We start from the raw sequence: 20,765 nt of genomic DNA on the forward strand, positions 1-20,765 counted from the left end.
TGTAAGGAGTGTAGCAATGTAAGGGACAATTAACAGTTAAGACAAGAATGGAATAGAAGATTTTGAAATGTGGTGCTACAGAAGTATGCTTAAGATTAGATGGATACATCATGTAACTAATGAGGGGGTACCGAATAGTGGGCAGAAGAGAAATTTGGGTAAAACCTGAGTAAAAGAAGGTATCAGTTGGTAGGACACATTCTGAGGCATCAAGGGATCACCAATTTAGTACTGGAGGGAAGCATGTGGAGTAAAAATTGCAGCGGTAGACCAAGAGATGAATACAGTAAGCAGATTCTGAGGGATGAAGGTTGTAGTAGTTACTCGGAGATGAAGAGGCTTGCACAGGATAGAGTAGCATGGAGAGCTGCATCAAACCAGTATTTGGACCGAAGACTACCACCACATAATCACAAAATTTGTAAGAAATATACAGCACATAGGTAAGACAGTCCTGAAGACGCAATTCTATACAATGTGAATGAAATATACCCTCAATCATCCATTGTTTTGAGAATGAGAATTTTAACTACTTGGGGAAAAAAGTGAAAGAGTGCATTTCTTCTCAGATTGTCATCTTCAAATCTAAGTCCATGTTGGGCTACCTATCAGTATGCCATCACACACCATAACCAATCAATTGTATTCACATTGTCAACTTCCGTCAACTCACAAACTGTCAACTTTCAACCCAATTTTCACATCAGTACAAAATACTGTTTGTGGTACCCCTGAAGTAGTCATAGGTGAATACTATGTTGTGTTTATGTTACTTTAAAATGAAGAATGATTCCATTTATGGTCCAACAAAGGAATTGCTAACAACTTTGTGGAAGTACAAAACACTGATACATATTAAATAAATTTTCGCTTTGCAACAGAGTGTGCACTTATCTGAAGATCCCTGGCAGATTCAAACTGTATATGGAGTAAGACCTGAACACAGGACCTTTGCTTTCACAGGCAATTGCTCTACTCACCAAGTTATTCACGCACAACTCACAAACCTACCCTCACAGTTTTATTTACACCAGTAACTTTCCTCTACCTTCCAGACTTCACCCTTGTAGGACTACCACTCCTGGATGAAAGGATAAGGAAAGAAATGGCTACTAAGCCGTAGTCTAAAGAAATATTAGCAGAATGACTTTTCACCCTGTAGCACAGCATGCATTTATTTGAAATTTCCTGGCAGATTAAAACTGTGTGCTGAAATATGACTTGAGCCCTTTCTTACAGAAATGCTCATCCCACAAGATATGCAGGATAACGCCTGCGAAGTTTGCAAAGTAGCAGAGAGGTAGGGCCTACTGGTGGAAGTAGAGCTGAGGGCAGGACAGGAGTTGTGAATGGATAGCTCAGCTGATAGGGCATTTGCCCACAGGGCAAATGTTTCATGTTCAGATACAGTTTTAACATGTCATTTAGTTACACAGATACCAGCTGCCTGCACTGTGAGAGGAAAGGAGGGCCAACCCCTGTCAACCAGTACTGCTCCACTCACCTTGGTAGTCTATATAAGGCATCTTTGTAACAGTAAGACCTTCTAATAGGAAGGATGGTTCTGCACGTAATACTTGACAGGAAGTACGACATAAATATTTTCACTGTGTGCTACCGATATCACTTGTCTGTCATTTCTCAGTTTGGTAAAATTTTTGTACTTGCTTGTACGATTCTGTTATCTACACAAAAATTTGATGTATTTAATTCTGTTTCCTAATCTTTTACAAGCATAAACCTTTGTATATTTGCGTTTGTGAGCTAGATAATTTCAATACTTTCCTGCAATAGTGTAATGATATTCAGCACTTAAATTAGATACTAGAGTGTGATTGTGTTCCTCTCCCTTGATATCTTGGTTGTAGTGACAGGCTAATCTGTAGCATAGCCAGATGTCAACATTTTCACTAGATGTAACACACTTTCACTGTAATCTGCCACAACTGCATGGAAATTTTTTTAAGTACTACATACTACGTACATTTTCAACGAGAATTTTGGTGCACATTATGTTCATACATCATACATTACTTACGAGAAATGCATTGTTTTGTGGGGTTGTGATGTGGTCAATAAGTAGGCCTACCTATAATAAAAACTTGTCCCAGCATTCTTAAAGTTTTAATTCCTTTCGGTATCCAGTTCGTAATCACTTGAGTTTTGTTTACCATGTAAAAATACAGAGAAAGTATCACTTTAAGAAAGACAAGGATCCAGTAGCGGAAATCTCCTGTAACTGCGGCCACACAAGTAGTAGTCCGAAACCATTAAATCATTTCAGATTGTTCGGTAGTACACATGAACATGTTGTACATCCTACAAAACAAGCTACATAAGCTAACTGTGTATGATACAAACATCAACATCCTAGCAATCATTAAAATCCTACATTGCAATAAACTCCAATAGCAGATAAACTACTTAAAAAAATAATGATTCAAATAATGACTAATAGCAGAGCGCCTTCGAATCTAATGTAATTTCAGTTTGTTTATTTACCTTCGACAACACCGCAAATAAAGTTGCCATTTTTCACATGTAAGTTGTCAACAGTTGCACACTTGTCAGCCATTTTGCTGGGACAGCTGCTAGACTTGATATTGTGTATAAACTTTACCGCACGCCAATACCGCTACCTTTATTTTTTTAAATTTTTTTTTCCGTCAAGCGCCAGTAAATCAGCTACAGATTATCGCTCAATACAGTTTACTATTAACGACACCTGTCGAAGGATAAGGTGCAGGTTCTAAAAACACAAACTTTATCGATTTACTTTCACAAAGAAGTTCAACGACTCGGGCAAAGTTGTGTAGTGCTTCCACTATAGATAAACCAGTCCCCATATACAAGTCGATAAGTCACGATGCATGCAGACCTACCGATATTTTCGAAATTAATATACGATTATCATGGTTGTAACCGAATAGCATGTCAAGTAGTAATTTTCTGTCAAAAACGGTCATGTAAAATTTTAAAATTGGAAAATAATTTTTAGGGGATTGTCAATGCCTGAAGCATATACCATTAACACGCAGCAAAAATTCATGTTTAAGTTTCAACGAGGCAATGCTGTATGGCTTCATTTATTGGAAATACTGAACGCAAGAGGACATATATAAATGAGATGGAAACAGTATAGCCAATCTTCACATCAAATGAACTTTTCCGATTTTGGCCGACGGTTACGTGATTTCTGATAATCGTCAATACATCGTTTACTTGTAGTCAGTCGCCAAAATTTCTATAGGTGTTAACCATGAATACCAGTTGAAACTCAATTTAAAAAATGTCTTTAGATTTTCTCATGTTTACAACTATGATTTAGGTTTAATGTTTGTGTTCTAAGATGTTGTGTATTCTATTTTTACTCTAAGAAAGTGACTGTAAGAATGTCGTAAAAAAACAAAACAAAACTTGTACTGCCAAAGTTTATTGTTTCAATGTTTGTTGCTTTGATGGAGTGATTATAACCATGACTTCAAACGAGGAATTTTTACGTACGTTTGATTGATGATCCAGCTGCCTTATGCCCAGCAAGTAAAGGATTGCCCTCAAATTACTTGCAATAATCGCTTTTGTATTCTTTGCAGCGGAAGAAGTAACGAAGCAGGCTTTCCGTGAAAAAGTTTGGAATTATTTAGAGAAGAATGATTTAGCAGCATTTCCAAGACCAGTACACAACCGCATACCCAACTTCAAGGGCTCGGAAGAGGCTGCTCATAAACTAAAAGAAATTGACACCTTTTTAGCATCCCATGTTGTTAAAGTGAATCCTGACAAGCCCCAGGAAACTGCTCGCTTACTGGCTTTGGAAGTAATAATCTATGGCTTAGTTTTTAAATAGCAGGTGTTGTGAGATGTGAGCCAGAAAATATGTTGGCTGTTTTGTACAGTTTAATGTTTTCTCATTAGTTTGGTTTGTCAGCCATCTAAAGTAGAATTTTCGTTACTGACAGAGTATTACTCCCCTTACCATTTACAGCTTAGCACTGACAGATCTAAATTAGATATTTCAGTTAAGACCAGGCTGCAAGAACCTGGGAAACGCACATTTAGCTATAAAAAGTTCTGCACGACTTTGGCTATGGGAATGTTTTGCTTGTCAGTAGAAGTATGGTTGCTTAATTTCGCCATTAATCACTTTACATTAGTAAATTACGTACATGAAATAGTTTGACTAACCAGTGATTTATAGAATTCGTGGTTGTACATCAGTAAATTGATTTTGAATATTTGAGGCCGTACTTTTGTGAAGATGCATAGTTCTACTGTTGCTGTTTACAGTTCACTAATTTAGACAGAACATTTGTTTAGGCTGCACATTTTACACTATATTTTCTGCTTGTACTTGAGCTTTTATTCATAAATTTCAATAATTTATAGTTATTATTTTCGTGGGTTATATATATCCTTGTGGTGGTTTATGAGTACAAGGTGAAATGCATTCTTTTGATGGTCCTAGTGGCTGTTTTGTCAGTTCTCCCTCCTCTGTCAGTATGATGTATGTGCCAGTATCGTGTGTTTCTGTCAGTGGGTACAAAATGGGGGTGGGGGAGGGAGGGGGAAGAAGAAGAAGAAGCACGCCAGCATGTAAACTACTTCTCTCAAATACCATCAGTAGAGAAGCGTAAGGTCAGCATTTGAGAAATGGCACCAAATGATAGCTGCACTCTTGAGGCACTACAGATAGATGCGGTATTTAATATAGGGCACTAGTACAGTTCGTTGATTCATAGGTTTTAAAGGAAAACCATAATCTGTTAACTAGAAAATGAACTGACAGGTGGAAAGAATGTGCAGATATTGCTTAACCTTGATAATGTATGGTATAACAGCTGTGTGATAGAAAAGTGAAAATTAAGAACAGCACAGAATTGAGAAAAAAAGTAATGAAAAGTTCTGTCAGATACTATTAGGTATTTTCTTAAACCGCAACCAGTTTTGCCTTTACAATTGGGCCATTTCAAGTGGATCTGAAAATTGTGATCTTGTGAACAAATGTCAAATGATCGTTTGACATTGTATATCAACAGCTCAGTTTTAAGGTACAGTTGATAATAGCTTGATTGTATTAACTTGGAATTAAGAAAGAAGTTTAATTTTTTCTGTGAAACTCTCACTAAAAGGCAAAACACATTGATAAGGCACCCCAAAACACCTTGTCACACATAACACAGCAAGGGAGGCTGCTGTAGCAATGAAAACCATAGGCCTAACAAAGGTTGCATCATGAAAGGCAGATTATTAGAAGCAATGGGCATATCTACATAGATACTCCACAAGCCACTGTACGATCCATGGCGGAGGGTACCCTGTACCACTAATTGTCATTTCCTTTCCTGTTCCATTTGCAAATAGAGTGAGGGAAAAACGACTGTTTATACGCCTCCATATGAGCCATAAGTTATCGTATCTTTGTGGTCCATATGTGCAATGTGTGTTAGTGACAGTAGACTCATTTGGCAGTCAGCTTCAAATGCTGGTTCACTAAATTTTCTCAATAGCGTTTCAAAAAAAAAAAAGAATGTCGCCTCCCCTCCAGGGATTCCCGTTTGATACCCGAAGCTTACGTGTTGTTTGAACCTACTGGAAACAGATCTAGCATTTCACCTCTGAATTGCTTTGATGTGTTACTTCAATCCGACCTGGTATGTATCCCAAGCACTTGAGCAGTACTCAAGAATAGGCCGCACCAGCATCCTATATGCGGCCTCCTTCACAGAGGAACCACTCTTTCCTAAAATTCTCCCAATGAACCAAAGTTGACCATTTGCCTTTCCTAACACAGTTCTCACATGCTTGTTCCACCTAATATCACTTTGCAACATTACACCCAGATATTTATATGACTTGGCTGTGTCAAGCAGGACACTAGTAACATTGTATCCGAATATTACAGGTTTCATCTTCCTACTTATCAGAATTAACTTACATTTTTCCACATTTAGGGCTCGCTACCATTTGTCACACCAACTGGAAATTTGTCTAAGTCATCTCATATCTTCCTACAGTCACTCAACTTTGATACCTTACCGAACACCATGGCATCATCAGCAAACACCTGCAGATTTTGTATGACAATAAAAAAATAAAATTGCACACAATTCTGATCTCGTATTTGTTTTCTTTGTTCTAAGTTATATCTAGACAACACATTAAATTATTTAATTCCAATTGCATTAAATGGTTTTTGCCTGAAGCAATCATCTGTTCAAAGAGTACTATTACTATCACAAACATTTGAGGTATCACTTGTGTTTGATCTCAACAAAAATTGGAATAATGAATTGGATGCACGGTAACTCTCTCTCTCTCTCTCTCTCTCTCTCTCTCTCTCTCTCTGTCTCACACACACACACACACACACACACACACACACACGTATTAAATTAGCTCCTTGAGTAGGAGGAGTTAAGCAAAACTAATCTTAGAGCTGCTTACTCTGTCTGTCAAGACCTATAATTTAATGGAGAAGTAATAAAACAATTTTATGGCTGCATAATTTTCTTCTTCCATGCAAGAATTTATTGTCAGTATTGTAGGCAACTGTTTTTCCGGGCATATTTATGAATACGTTTTTTATGTTGACTTTATATGGCATTATTAACGAGGCATCCTGGAGGGATAGGTTCAGCCATCTAATTAGAAAGGCTTTCTTCAGTGTACCATTCAAGTTTAGTTGAGTGTGTACGTAATTTAGTTTATTGCTGGTGATGACTAGATAGGAGGAGGAGGGTGAAACTTATAGTCAGCACTAGCCTTCTCCACTTGAATAATATCAAGAGGCTGCCGACTTTTACACCCTATTATTTTTATGGTGTGGCTAGTTTTTGATTAACTGTTGTGTGTGAGCATTAATTTGTTTTGAGGCCATTATTGGTACTTGCATAGTTGCTTAAGGAAATGTATCATGTTATATTGTAAGCTTTGTGCAATGAATACTTTGTGTCCTAGTGTAGAATTACTCAGTCCATGTAAAATAAAAGTACGAGGAGATAGAATGGCTGGATAGTCCTTACCTTGAGGAGGAGAAATTCCGCTGACATGCATTTATAAAAGTACAAAAAAATAGTCCTAGCTTTTTGAACCATTAATTGCTTTGTGGATGTGAAAGAGTGATTAACTAAGGAAGGTCAGAAAGGAAAGGCAGGTCATTAAGACTCCAGTCTGTGAGGGCCACACCTGTTGTAAGTAAGGAATCAACAGTTCTGAAAGGTAGAATAGGGTTTTTGTGATTTTTGTCTGTTTCATTTGGCAGTACTGAGAATTTCGCCCCCTAAAGGTAAAGTACTACACAACCATTCTGTCTCCTTTGTAATTTTGTGATATTTTGTGTGATATTAGTGAATGGGAACATACGAAATAACTTACATTTGTCGTGTCTCAATTGTTAATCTTTTATGTGCTGAATTCTGGCTAGGAGTGTGTTGTAAGGCTGTTATTGACTGCTTAATCTTAAGGATCAACTGCTTTTAACTCTATAAATACAGGGTGAACACAAATAGCTGTACACATCTAAGAAATTCATATGAACGAAACAGAACAACTTGCTTCCTTCAAACTTTATCTTGTTACAAACATAGTGTACCATTTTTTACATAACCACATAAAAAATACAAGGAATTAAGTCTGGTGAAAAAGAAGTGGCTCTAAATCTTTTTGCTCAACATTGCACACAACACATTGACCTTTGGTGAATCTCATTGGTGTCAAGTGGAGAAACGAGGATTTCCTGTTCCCCAAAAATTAACTTTGTGCCGATTAACTCCACCATTAGTGTGACACATTGCTTCATAAATAAAAATTAACCTCTTTTATTTATCATCATTTTCTGCCCTTGCCAATGCCTCGGTACAGAAGTTGTTTCTGGGATCTGAAGCTTACAGCTTGCTTGTAATGTTCATTTCTGTGGGCCTCATTGGAATGCTCCTCAAATGTGATTGACATTTGCTCCAACACAGGAGACTGGCTGGGACTTTTAGCTTTGCAAATGCAGCCCTTCTCTTCAAACTGTTTGTACCCAACATAAGTGGAAACTCTGCCAGGTGTCTTCTGGTGAAAGCGTGGGAAAAATGCTTGTTGAACAGCAGTTACCAACTCCCTTTTTGCTAACTAAAGCAAACATCAACCCTTCTGTTCTGATTATTTGCCATTTTCTACACGAGTACTCTCTGGCAGCGATAGTGTAGAATGCAGTAATTTCACCCATACATAAAAAAATCTTTCAGAGGTACTCTATTAACCGCTTACAGTTTGAAGCATGTAAGATGCACTGTTTTGTTAATATAAATTTTTGAAAGTGTAAAGTTCTTTTGTGCTCACCCTTTATAAACTCTTTGCTATGAATGCTGACCAAATATTCTTTATAAGTGGGTGTCAAGAAATTAATTGAAAAAGCCGCCCCCCCCCCCCTCTCTCTCTCTCTCTCTCTCTCTCTCTCTCTCTCTCTCTCACACACACACACACACACACACACACACACACACACACTAACTAGTTGATGGTCACTTGAATTACACATGGCTACTGTGTTTAACAGAAAATACTACTATCACAAGGCAAATATAATAGTTCAATATGCCACATGACTGATTGTTGTCAAACTTTTTATTGTCTGTCAACGTGAAAGTTGTTCACAGAATAGGCACAGTTCACAATATCAGCACATTTGATCATTGCCAGATTGTGAGTGCACGATGCATGGGGCAGTCCACATCTGCGACTGTGCAACAGGCACTGGGTTTTTCGCATGCTAATTTGTCTAGGATGTACTGTGATTACAATCATCACCACAGAGACAACTGTCATGAGCAAAAATGTGTTTATGACAGGATCACTTTCAACCCCTCCCCCCCCCCCCTCTCTCTCTCTCTCTCTCTCTCTGTCTCTCTCTCTCTGTCTCTCTCTCTCTCTCTGTCTTTTTCTTTTTAATGAGAAAACAGACTTCTGTACAGCAATGTACTTGCTGTTTCAGTGCTGGATAACAATTTGTCAGCAGGAGAAACACCTTTTCACTAAAGAGTACATAACATTGCTTCAGGTATGTATCTTTGTGCACTGTGTGACGCAGGGCATCAGGATTTGCATGGGGGCAGGAATACCACTGTTTGGTGACCATACCATGGAAAAGATCACATGGACTCAAGAATTACGGTACATTATAGTATACCCAGATAGAAAGGTAGCGTACGGCATAGTGTCCTTCTTCATATAAGAGCAGTATTTAGCCAGATGGTGGAAGTTTTTAATTAGGGGGTGTTTATGTGTGATGAAATAAGCTCCCTGATAAATCTAACATCATCTCTTATTGGAGAGTGACACAGAACGGTCCAGTTATATGCATCAGGTTGTTCACCCCACAGGTGACGTACCTCCAGCAAGGCAGTGCCCTACCTCATCAGTCCCAGATTGCCAGAATGTTTTGAGGAGATGGACATAAGTGAGAATGTGGTCCAACTAAGTCATCTAACCTCATTCCCATTGATTGTCATATTTCAGCATCTTGAGCCCATGCCATAATGTGGCATCCTCGTCATTAGATAGATAGAGTGAGTGAGAGAGAGAGAGTGTGTGTTTGGTGTTATGATTTCTTGTCACATTAAATGCTACTCCACACTATCCATTGTCTATTTGTGGACTATATGCTACTGAATGTATCAACCCGGGTTCGATTCCCGGCGGGGTCAGGGATTTTCTCTGCCTCGTGATGACTGGGTGTTGTGTGCTGTCCTTAGGTTAGTTAGGTTTAAGTAGTTCTAAGTTCTAGAGGACTGATGACCATAGATGTGAAGTCCCATAGTGCTCAGAGCCATTTGAACCATTTGATTTGAATGTCTCAATTAAAATGCATTTTTTCTGTTACATGCAATGCTAAAAGGTAAGTGTGTGAACAAACATATGAGGGCTCTAATGGAAGTAATGCTGAAATGGTCATGAGTTCTTTATTAAATTATTTATTGCTAAAGAGGCGCTGGTCACACATTGATTTCACCTTCAGGTTATTCTTCATTGGACTCATTGCTGTTGTGGCCTCCTACAACTGATCTCTCTCTCTCTCTCTCTCTCTCTCTCTCTCTCTCTCTCTCTCTCTCTCTGTGTGTGTGTGTGTGGGGGGGGGGGGGGGGCTGTCAAATGAAGATTAATAACAGGTTACCGTTGTATTTTATCCATTGTAAATAGTTACTGAAAGCCTGTGATTGTAAAAATGATGGTTTTGTTTTTCATAAACTACATTTGCTACTATCATACAATTTTTGCATTATTTTAAGCATGGTGCATTTCAGGGAGTAAGTAAAGAAAAATGATGGTTGGCAGCAGCAAATGTCATTGCGTAAGGAGCATAACCAGTGGTTTAATGGTCACATTTATCGAAATTTTTTGGGACATTGTTCATGGAAATAACAGCGGTTGAAAGGTCCTATTAAAAATGTTGATTAAAATCTGTCTTAACAGCATAAAATAATTTATTTTAATTTTAAAAAGGTGACTGGTTTTAATCTATGAGATATCACATTCAGACCAAATAGCCAGTGAAAGGAGTAACATTAAAATTCCACCTTCTTTGTCATGTTGTATTGCTGATGTAATCTGTGATCTCCCCAATAAGATAATCCACACTGCCAGCATTACTGTTCCATGCTTGACAGACCCTGTTCACTGTTGGCCAGGTCCATGATGGAGCATGGCCATTGCCACCACTACCCGTGGTTAGTGTTGTGCCTTGCAACATCATAAGCAGCACCCATCCTCCAATGGTCTCATTATCTTTAAACGTCTTTGGCACCAGAGCCCTTTACTTAATCAAACGGAGCAAATGGGTGTGTTAGGAATGCTTTGTATCCTCTCTAGGTTCCTCTAGAGCCCTTTACTTAATCAAACGGAGCAAATGGGTGTGTTAGGAATGCTTTGTCTCCTCTCTAGGTTCCTCTGTCCCTTTTTCACGAGTGTGGGCTACACTCCACACCCTAAGAGGTTGTCTGCGGCAATCTTCCATTCTGGGTCTTGCCCTTCCAAATGACCTTTTTACAGATGCATCAGTTCTCGCAGAACACCTCACCACTCATTTTGTGACTGCATTTGTGTCAGCCTCCTGTCCAGCTGCCTGCCTCCTCCAGCAACAGCAGGCTAAAGCTTCCTGCTTATGTTTTACCCTTCATCAGGTGTAATCCTACAATGGACCTTTTACTGAATGGGAACTTGTTCTAGCCCTCATTTCTTCCCACGATTCAGCTCCTGGCCTTGATTCCATCCATAACCTATTGCTTCAATACCCAATCCTCCAAAATGCCAACATCTCCTCCAGGTGTTTAACCGTAACAAGCCCATCAGCCTGATCAGTGTCCCCTGCAAGTTACTAGAATGTATGGTGGCTCATCAGCTCAATCGGGTCCTTGAATCTCAGGACCTTTTATCTCCTTACCAGTTCTGCTTTCAGAGGGACGGTCTCTGATCGATGATCTGCTATGATTGGAAATTGCAGTTAAGCAGCCTTTTTCTCAATGCCGCGATCGTGTCACAGTATTCTTTGATCTCTGTAAAGCCTATGACACAGCTTGGCACCATCACATCCTCCATACGCTCCATTAGTGGAGTTTTCAGTGCTCCCTCCCAATTTTTATTTACCAATTTGTATTGCACCAGTCGTTCAGAGTCTGGGTTAATACTATTCTCAGCCCTCCATGGACCCAGGAGAACAGCTCCTATTATGTATCCTTTTTCTAATTGCTATTAATGGACGTATGGCCACTGCTGGACTGTCGGTCATCCCTGCTCTGTATATGATGATTTTTGTATTTGGCCTAGCTCCCACTCGATGACCTCTGCAGAATGACACCTCCAGGATACCATCTGGCGCACTTCCACGTGGGCACTCTTGCACAGTTTTCAGTTCTCTTCCTTAAAATTGGGGGTGGTACATTTCTGTCACCATATTATGTTCCATCCTGAGCTGGGGCTCTACCTCGATGTCCAGCGCTTGACCATGGTCCCCGATTTCCATTTCTTGGGTCTTATTTTTGACAACAAGTTTCCTTGGTTGTCCTGTATCCGTCATCTGAAGGTTGACTGTTTGCATAAAGTCAATGTTCTTCACTTCCTTGCCCACATGTATTGGGGTGCAGATCGTTTGACACTTCTCCGCCTTGACTGGGTGTTAGTTCTGTCTTGTCTTGACTATGGTTGTCAAGTTTATGTATCAGCTGCCCCCTTCCACACTAGCTCCTCTTGGCCCTGGTTTACCATCCTGGAATCCGTTTAGCCATCGGTGCCTTTCACTAACCCTGTCAATAAGTCATCTGATTGACGCTGAGATACAGTGGTCCCAGCTCCTAGTTTCCTGTGCCACTAATATTCACTCATCCCCTTCTCACCCTTCCTGCTCTGTTCTTTTCACAGTTTCGGGGCCATTGCTTGCCAACTGCCTGTCCTTGGGTGGGTTTACCGGTTGAGATTCATCTCGCTTCCCTCCACTGTGACTTCCCTCTTCCCTCTTCCCTCCTTGTCTTCTTCCCCTGTTTCTCTCCCGACCACTTCCCCTTGGTTAGTTCCTTGGCCACAGATTCAAAGGGATCTCTTTTGGTCTTTTGGGATCCAAAGCCACCATCGCTCAAATGGTGTTCCGTTGTTTGTTCCAAACGCACTTGCTGTTGTTTCAGGATGCCATTGTTTTTTATACTGATGGCTCTAAATCCGCTGATCATGTGGATATGCATTCACATCTCTTGCCAGCCACATGTGGAGTGTTGAGTGCAGAGTTGATGGCCATCTATTGGGCCTTCTGTTTCGTTAAACCGTCCTCCCTCACCCAAGTTTTGTTGTGTGCAGATTCAATGAGAGGCCTTCAGGCCATTGCTCGGTGTTTTTCATGCCATCCCTTGGTCTCTGCCATCCACTACCTTCTCGCTTATCTTGGTGATGCTGCTTGTTCAGTCGACTTTCTTTGGGTTCCTGGCTAGGGGGGAAGGGGAGGTCACCTCCTCCCCCCCCCCCTCCATTCTCCGTGACCCCTGCAGGGGCAGATTTGCTCAATCATCAGCTCACTCGTGTGAGGCTTTCCATCTGTCTAATAAATATGATGCTATCAAGGAGACTCCCACCTTGTGTTCTTGCCTCTGCCTCTCCCGACAGGAGTCTTACCATCCTCTGCCGTCTTTGTATTTGTCATACTATGTTGACCCATGAGTTTTTACTCCACAGTGAGCCCCCCCCTCCCACTCCCTCACATGTAGTTGTGGGGCTCCACTCACTGTGATCCATATTTTGCTCCCTTTGTCCCTTCACATTAATTATGCATTCCCACCTTCCTTGCCTCAGGTGTGACCCCTGAATGGTTATGTCTGTCCTCTGTGTTCTTCATGAAAGTGGTTTGCACTCTCAGGTATAAGTCCTTGAATTTTCCTCTGGAATTTGAGTAATACTGGCCAGGTTCTCCCCACCTTTTCTGTAGATTTTGTGTTTTGTTGTACTATTTTGTTTCCTCTTTTTTTGTGTCATCTTCCCCTGGTGTTTCCATGTTGTATCATGATAATACTATTGTATGGTTTGAATGTCGGTATGGTTCTGTTAAGGTGCTGGAACCCTACCACATGTAGTGTTTCTGAGGCACCCCTGCTCTACCCGTTTCCACCCATCCCCATCCCATTCTTTCCTCCTCCTACTGCCCTTATGTTCCATTTCCCTCTTTATTTGCTCGTTATCCCTTCTCCTTGACTGGACTGTGCTGTTTGTGTTGTTCCTCCCTTGGTTCCTGCTATCCTAGGTTATGGGACCAATGACTTCACTGTTTGGTCTCCTTCCCCAAATCAGCCAACCAACCAATCTAAATTCTCCAAGCCTTCTTTCATTATTAAAAATTCTTCTAGCCTCCTTTCATTATTAAGCGCAGGACACAGTCTTGTAATAAATTTTTGTATGTAAGCGGCAGCACACCTCATGAGAGACGTTTCATTTTTCTCTATAGGTATGTATCGTCAAAGCAGATGAAACTGACCATGTAAAACTGTTACCATTTCTATGGAATGTAATATGTGGTACAAATCACTAAACAAATTGGGAGGTTGTTAAGTAAGATGACATCAAACCATAATATAATAGCAAATTGTGAATAAATTAATTAATCTTCTTTTTCTTGAGCCTTCGCCCCACATCAGCACAGGGTCAGCGTGATTATTAATGGATTTGGTGCAGTTAATTTAACAGGTGGTCGGGTACCCCTCCTGTTTCCACCCTGTTACTTCCTGCAATGAAATGCGTGTATGCCCAACTGTCTGTCTGTACTGTTATTTTTGTGAAAGTATTCTTATGTTTGTGAATTGTGTAACTGAGGCAGGACTGGGTACCAGTGTGATGTTCACATACTGGGATGTGGGAAACTTCTTAAAAATAAGGTTGGCCAGCACATCAACCATCATCATTAACCTGCTGAGCAGTTTTGACTTGGGACCAGTGCATCTACCCGTCCCAGAAGCGGTGCTTTAATACGCGCGACTATCCGGACATCTGAATACATTAATTAATGAAAAACTGAATAATCTATAGAGCAATTTGAATATTCAATAACATTCATTTATTCACGCATCATGTACCATAAAACCCATGATGAATTAAATTATACAAGAATAGGCTGAAATAGCCACTGCAGACTACTTCTGTAAAGTATATTAACAGCAAATTATGACTGGTGCTAATCTCATACTGATTATTGTCAATCTGTATATGTGTTTTTGTGTTTTAGAAGAAAACAGCTACTTTGAAAAAAACCCACTGCAGTTCCTCTTTCTGTTTTTATCTAGTACTTAAAATGAATCATTTGTTTAACTTTACACAAATCACAATCATCAGTCTGTATGCTGGCAAAGTCAAGATCATTTCAATATTAACAGTAGAGTGGTGTAGAATTTACAACCCAGAGTCCATAAAATTCTTACAACTTGTAATATCAGTGTCTTTGTTTTTGAATACCTGCAGATCTCGTTTCCTGCCTAATATGTACCATAACCTTCTGTGCTGTAGATTTTCTAAATCTAAGATGCATAGTCTGTATTGAATTACTTTTAGTATTGTGGTTGTGAAGTGCACAGTTCATTCCAAATTTGCTCTTGTTATTAACCACAAATACTATTAGATAATGTATTTATAGGTGTGGAAGTGTAAGAATGTGCAAGGTAATCAATTGTCAGTTTTGTACAGTAGTCGTACTGCACACTTCTGTAGAATAAATACTTTTTCTCATATTGTTTATACACTTTTGACATTTACTTAGTTTTTCTGCTTGTAGAATTACAAATCTGCGACAGATTTTTCAATGAATAACCCTACTTGTATTTAAAACTGCTGTCAGACCTATGCTTTGTGTACACTTTCCACATTTTGTCTACAGATCTTCATGTAAACCTATATGCTGCTTTTGCGTGTGTGTGTGTGTGTGTTTGTGTGTGTGTTTGTGTGTGTGTGTGAAGCTTGAGAGTGGCCAAACTGACTTAACCAGTTAGACATATGGACCAAAACAAGGGCTTCATGAGGAGAGAGAGGTGTGGGCCCCCATTCCCAATGTCTCAAGAGATATGCAATGGTGATGCTGCAGTTAAGTTGTTGAAGTCAGATGCTGTGCATCTGCAGGGTATTGTCGGTTGTCCTGTCGCTAGTGACTTAACCCACTTTTCACTGTGGCAACGAGAAAGATCAGCTGGGAACAGTATGTTAGGTTCTTTCTGTTTTGACTAATATAACCTTTGACAAAACGATAAGGGCAGTGTGAATAGTGTCTCACAGCAAAACTAAGCCGTGTTTAATAGTGGAGGAGTGCAAACTGTTGTGGGCACTTCACTGCACAACAGCAAGGTGACGTAAAATCTTGAAAGAGAGGCCTCGCAGAGCAGCAGTGATTTTTGTCAATGATAGTTTTACTCAGATAACAAATATGACATACACTGTATCTGTATGTTATTCAAATACCTTTACCATCAAGAACAAAAACATCACGGATTGGCTTTGCTTAGAAAGAAGACAAAGTGTACAAGGTGGACGAAGACACTGACATGGACTCAGGCGGTGAGATTGACTTTAAGAAACCTGCATAATTTCTTTCTTCCTAATGCAATAGGTTAAGCACTACAGCGTATAACATATGTTCTTCTGCAGAGTCATGTTCTTGGTGAGTAACTCTAGAGAACTTGGAAGACATTCTCAATCCAGGTAATTCCCTCATTCCCTTGAAGGCCTACATTACACTCCCAATGAGATGGCTAACAGTTACATGTCTGATGATGATGTGATGCTAAAAGAGAAAAGAAGCAGAGAAAGTAACAAAGTAATTTGTTTCATGCCTTGCAGTTTCTTTAACATTGCAATAAGATGACAAACTAAAAACTTGAAATGAACCTGCCTCGCGTTTTATAGGATAATGCAGAAAGTAATAACTCTCAGATATTGTTATTGATATAAACAGTGATGGCACAGATCTGAAGAATAGATTTATAAAAAGAGGAAAAACAAGGAAACATTGGCTGAAGAGAGGGAATAAGAAAATCAGGCGAGAGCGGAAGCCTCTACATGAAGCAGGTCGAGAATATCAACCAATGAATGGGGCAGTTGTGTCAGCTCAGGTAAGTATAGCATTGGCTGAACACAGAAAGAAGTTTAGAAGAAATACCTCACATGAAGTTTGTGAGAAAATATTTGACATACTGAAAAATGAATGACTTATGCAGAACAGCAGATTCCATTGTTTGTTTCCTTAGAGTTAACTGAAATAAAACAGTTCATAATAAGAAATGAGAATGTAAATAATCGATTTAGAAAATAAATGAGAAGTATCACATGGGGTGTGCATTAAAAATTGATTTTACAAGTCACAGTTTTTAAAGAGAGAGAGAAATATTTATAGAAACCTTATTAAGGAAAAAAGTTTATGTTAATCCATAATGGTCTTAACAAGTGTGCTAAGGGGCTTCACTCAAAAAGCAATAAAACCCTAGAAGAAATAAAAGTGTGTGTCTTGTATTGTTCTAGCTAAAATCCCTACATATAAATCCTACTATTCCAGAAGAGGTTGTGAGAAAAGGTTTTACAATTTCAACTGGTGTGTTGCATGAAATCTCATGTATTTCAGCTCTCAAATATTTTTGTTCAGGTTTTGCTCCACAGCTTTTATGAAAGATTTCTGTGTGCTCCACCAAAAATCTGTATTACAACTCTTATTAGAATGTAAGTAATTTAGGACTAAAGGTAACAATTCACAAAAATTAGAAGAAATGAGCCACTGACTAATGAGAGCTGTACAAATATTTACTATCCTGTGTGACATATAATCATGTGTATTTGAGTCATTATTTCAGTGATTTGTTAATTGCTGCACTTGTCTCTCTCCCTTTTTTTCTCTAATACTACTATCGTCCGTGGCTTTCGTGCAAAATGATAGCGTAAAAAAGTTTCGATATAAGTTGTGTCAGAGACATTCTCTCTGAGTCTACTTAAATTGACCTGAAATGATCATTTAAGGTATTTTTAGATCTCATAATGTCACCAGTGTCTTTCATTTACCATTTCATGAATTTAATGTATGGACCTTTTTCTCAGACTGCCTGACAGTGGCCCATTTCTTATATTGTCCTAATTTTATTCAGAGAGTTTGTGTCTTAATTACATTACCAATACTTTCTGGAAACACTGCTTTAAGCATTAAAAAACTGTCAATAATAATATACTCCAAATAACTCTTGATTACATTGTAAGCTTTGATACAGTTCCTGGTTTCTCGTACATGGAATTCTGGTACAACAGATTGTCACCCTTTCTGCCTGTCACTACTAGGATTGAAGTAAGGACTAACAGATCTGTAAATTTATTGTATCAAAAATTTGCTTCCACCTGATTCTAACATTGCTCACAGTTATCTTTCAATTGTTTACTACAATCTTTTGAGATTAAATCTTTTTTACAATGGCAACCCCTCCTCCCATACATAGTAAATACCTGAAAATTTGATAACATGTACTTTGTCAGAAGAATTCCTACAACATGCTTAGAAGAGGATGGTGGTGTTGTCATCTTCAGTCCAAAGACTGGTTTTATACATGTCTCCATGCTGATCTATGATGTACAAGCCTATTTATATCTCCTGGTACATACAGCCATTTGAACCTGCTTATTTTAATGAAGCCTTGAGCTGTTCTATAACTTTTTACCCTCACCACACTTCCCTCTATTGCCAAATTGATAATTTGTTCATACCTCTAGATGTGTCCTATTAACCAATACCTTCTCTTAATCAAGTTGTACCATAAATTTCTTTTCTCCCCAATTCATTAGTTATATCTGATCTACCCATCTAATTGCTTTCTGCTGTAGAACCATATTTCTGAAACTTCTATTTTCCTCTTGTCTGTACTGTTTGCTGTCCACATTTAATTTCTCTAAAAGGCTACATTACAGACAAATATCTTCAGAAAACATTTCGTAAGAGTTAACACTTTTCTTGCCATTGCCAGTCTGCATTTTAAATCCTCTCTACTTCAGCCATCTCCAGTCATGTTGCTGCTCAAATAGCAAAACTCATTTACTACTTTTAGTGTCTCATTTTATAATCTAATTCCATTAGCATCATCTGATTAAATTCTAGTACATTTCATCGTCCTTGTTTTATGTCTTGTCTGTATTCATCTTAAATGCCTTTTTGAGATACTGTCCATTCTGTTCAATTGATCTTCCAATTTCTTTACTGTCTGTTGTGGAATTTCGATGTCATTAGCAAACCTCAAAATTTTTATTTTTTTCTCCTGCACTTAAATTCCTTTTCCAGATGACACTTTGGTTTCTTTTACTACTTGCAAAATGTGCAGACCGGATAACATTAGGGATAGGCAATGAATCTGTCACACTCTTTTCTCAACTTTCACTTTCCTTTCATGTCCTTCTGCAGTCTGATGTCTGCATGAGTTGCAGATAATCTGTTGCTCGCACTATTTTATCCATGCTACCTTCAAAATTTCAAAGAGTGCATTCTACTGAACATTGGCTAAAGTTTTCTCTAAAACTGCAAATGCTTTAAACATATGTTCGCATTTCTTCAGTGTGTATTCCAGTACACGTAATAGGGTCAGTATTGCCTTGTGTGTTCCTCCATTTCTCCGGGACACACACTGAACTTTCCCAAGGTCAGCCTCTATGAGTTTTTCTGTTCTGTGAAGAATTTGTGTGAGCATTTTATAACCATGCCTTATTAAATGACAGTTCGATAATATTCACATCTGTCGGCACCTCCTTTGCTTGGAATTGTAATTATTACATCTTGTATGAAGCCTGAGGATATTTTGCCTCTTTTGTATATCTTGCAGACCAGGTGGCATAGTTTTGTCATGTTTGATTCTCTCAAGGATCTCAGTAATTCTGAGGGAATGTTGTCTACTCTAAGGACCTTATTCTGATTTAGCTCTCTTGTTGTTCTGTCAAATGTTTCTCACAGTATCATATTTTCCTTCTTATCCCTGTTTGATTCCCCTCCCCTTTCCATAATATTGTCTTTCAGTTTGTTTCCTTCCATGTTTCAGCCCTCCTCCCTTCTTTGCTTGGTATTTGCTTATCATCTGATCTCTTAATATTCACACAGGTGCTTCTCTTTCCTCCAGAGGTGTCTGAATTTTACTGTAGGTGGCATCTATCTTCCCCTATCCATGCACTGTTCCACAGCACTGTATATCCCACTAGCCATTCCAGCTTCGCCATTTTGCACATTATGTCAGGCTCACTTTTTTGACACCAGTATTCAGTTTTTCCTGTTTCATTTGCTGCATTTTATATTTTCCTCTTTCCTTAATTTCATTCAATATCTCTTGTACTGTCAAATAATTTCTGCTGAGCCTTGTCAATTTGTCTCTCTGAGCTTCAGCTGTTGTATTCCTTTCTCTTCTTTCACTCACTTGTTACCTATTGCTCCATTTAAAACCTTGGGTTCCCTCACTTATCCAGGTCCTATTTTCTTAATTTCATTATTTTCTGCAATTTCTTCAGTTTTATTCAGCAATCATAACCATTAAGTATACCAAGAGTCCACATTTGTCTCTTGAAATGTTTTGCAGTTTAAAAATTGATTTCAGAATTTCATTCTTACCATTATACAAAGGATTTTGTAAAAGTATCCAACTTTATTTGTTATTGTTGAAACCAACAGTGGTATCAGGGCATGCATGCTCTCTGTGCTCATGGGCATATGTAGTGTGCATGCCTGATTTTTTTCATGGCTGTGGTAGCAACTAGTCACTGTCTAGTTGTTGACAAGTGGACATATGTAAGTGGTAGTTGACTGATTTTGTGTTGTGGGCAAAATGACAAAAAAAGCTGAGCAATATTACTGCATCAAAGTTTGTTTTAAGCTTGACAATTCTCAGGTTGAAAACAATGCACAAGATTTGACAAGTGTTTGGGAACGAAGCAGTGGATAAAGGAGTGGTACAACTGCTTCAAAGATGGCCACTCATCAGTGAAGAGTGAAGCATGTTCAAGTAGTCAACATCCACAAATGAGGTTGTTGTTGATCATGTAAGACCGTGGTGATGTAGGATAGACAAATCAGTGAACTTGAAGACAAGGGTAAAAGTAGCATTGGCTACATTCATTCCATTTTAAAGGAATACTTGATCCTCAGGAGGATCTCAGCAAATTTTGTGCCGAATTTGCTAACAACTGAGCAGAAGCAACTTCATTCAGACATCACACAGGACATGCTGGAGTCTCTAAACATTAATTTGGACTTTCTTATTTCAGTAAAC

The 20,765-nt window shown here is 38.9% G+C and overlaps 2 protein-coding genes across 3 annotated transcripts in view; one reads left to right on the forward strand and one right to left on the reverse strand.

Annotated features, from left to right (window-relative positions):
* LOC124605520 (protein O-GlcNAcase) overlaps positions 1 to 2,783 on the reverse strand; it is a 139,688-nt gene extending 136,905 nt beyond the window's left edge. Inside the window, exon 1 of the mRNA XM_047137263.1 lies at positions 2,503 to 2,783. Coding sequence (XP_046993219.1) covers positions 2,503 to 2,575 — 73 coding nt within the window. The 5' untranslated portion in view covers positions 2,576 to 2,783. The remainder of the gene's footprint in view (positions 1 to 2,502) is intronic.
* A 285-nt stretch (positions 2,784 to 3,068) lies between these two features.
* The window catches only part of LOC124605540 (methenyltetrahydrofolate synthase domain-containing protein), a 141,989-nt gene continuing 124,292 nt past the window's right edge, over positions 3,069 to 20,765 (forward strand). Inside the window, exons 1-3 of one of the 2 annotated variants that reach the window (XM_047137295.1) lie at positions 3,069 to 3,500; positions 3,594 to 3,817; positions 8,978 to 9,043. In XM_047137295.1, coding sequence (XP_046993251.1) covers positions 3,476 to 3,500; positions 3,594 to 3,817; positions 8,978 to 9,043 — 315 coding nt within the window. In that variant the 5' untranslated portion in view covers positions 3,069 to 3,475. The remainder of the gene's footprint in view (positions 3,501 to 3,593; positions 3,818 to 8,977; positions 9,044 to 20,765) is intronic. The other variant, XM_047137296.1, reaches the window with a different exon arrangement.

Source organism: Schistocerca americana, chromosome 3, assembly GCF_021461395.2.
Source record: "Schistocerca americana isolate TAMUIC-IGC-003095 chromosome 3, iqSchAmer2.1, whole genome shotgun sequence".
Lineage (NCBI taxonomy): Eukaryota > Metazoa > Arthropoda > Insecta > Orthoptera > Acrididae > Schistocerca > Schistocerca americana.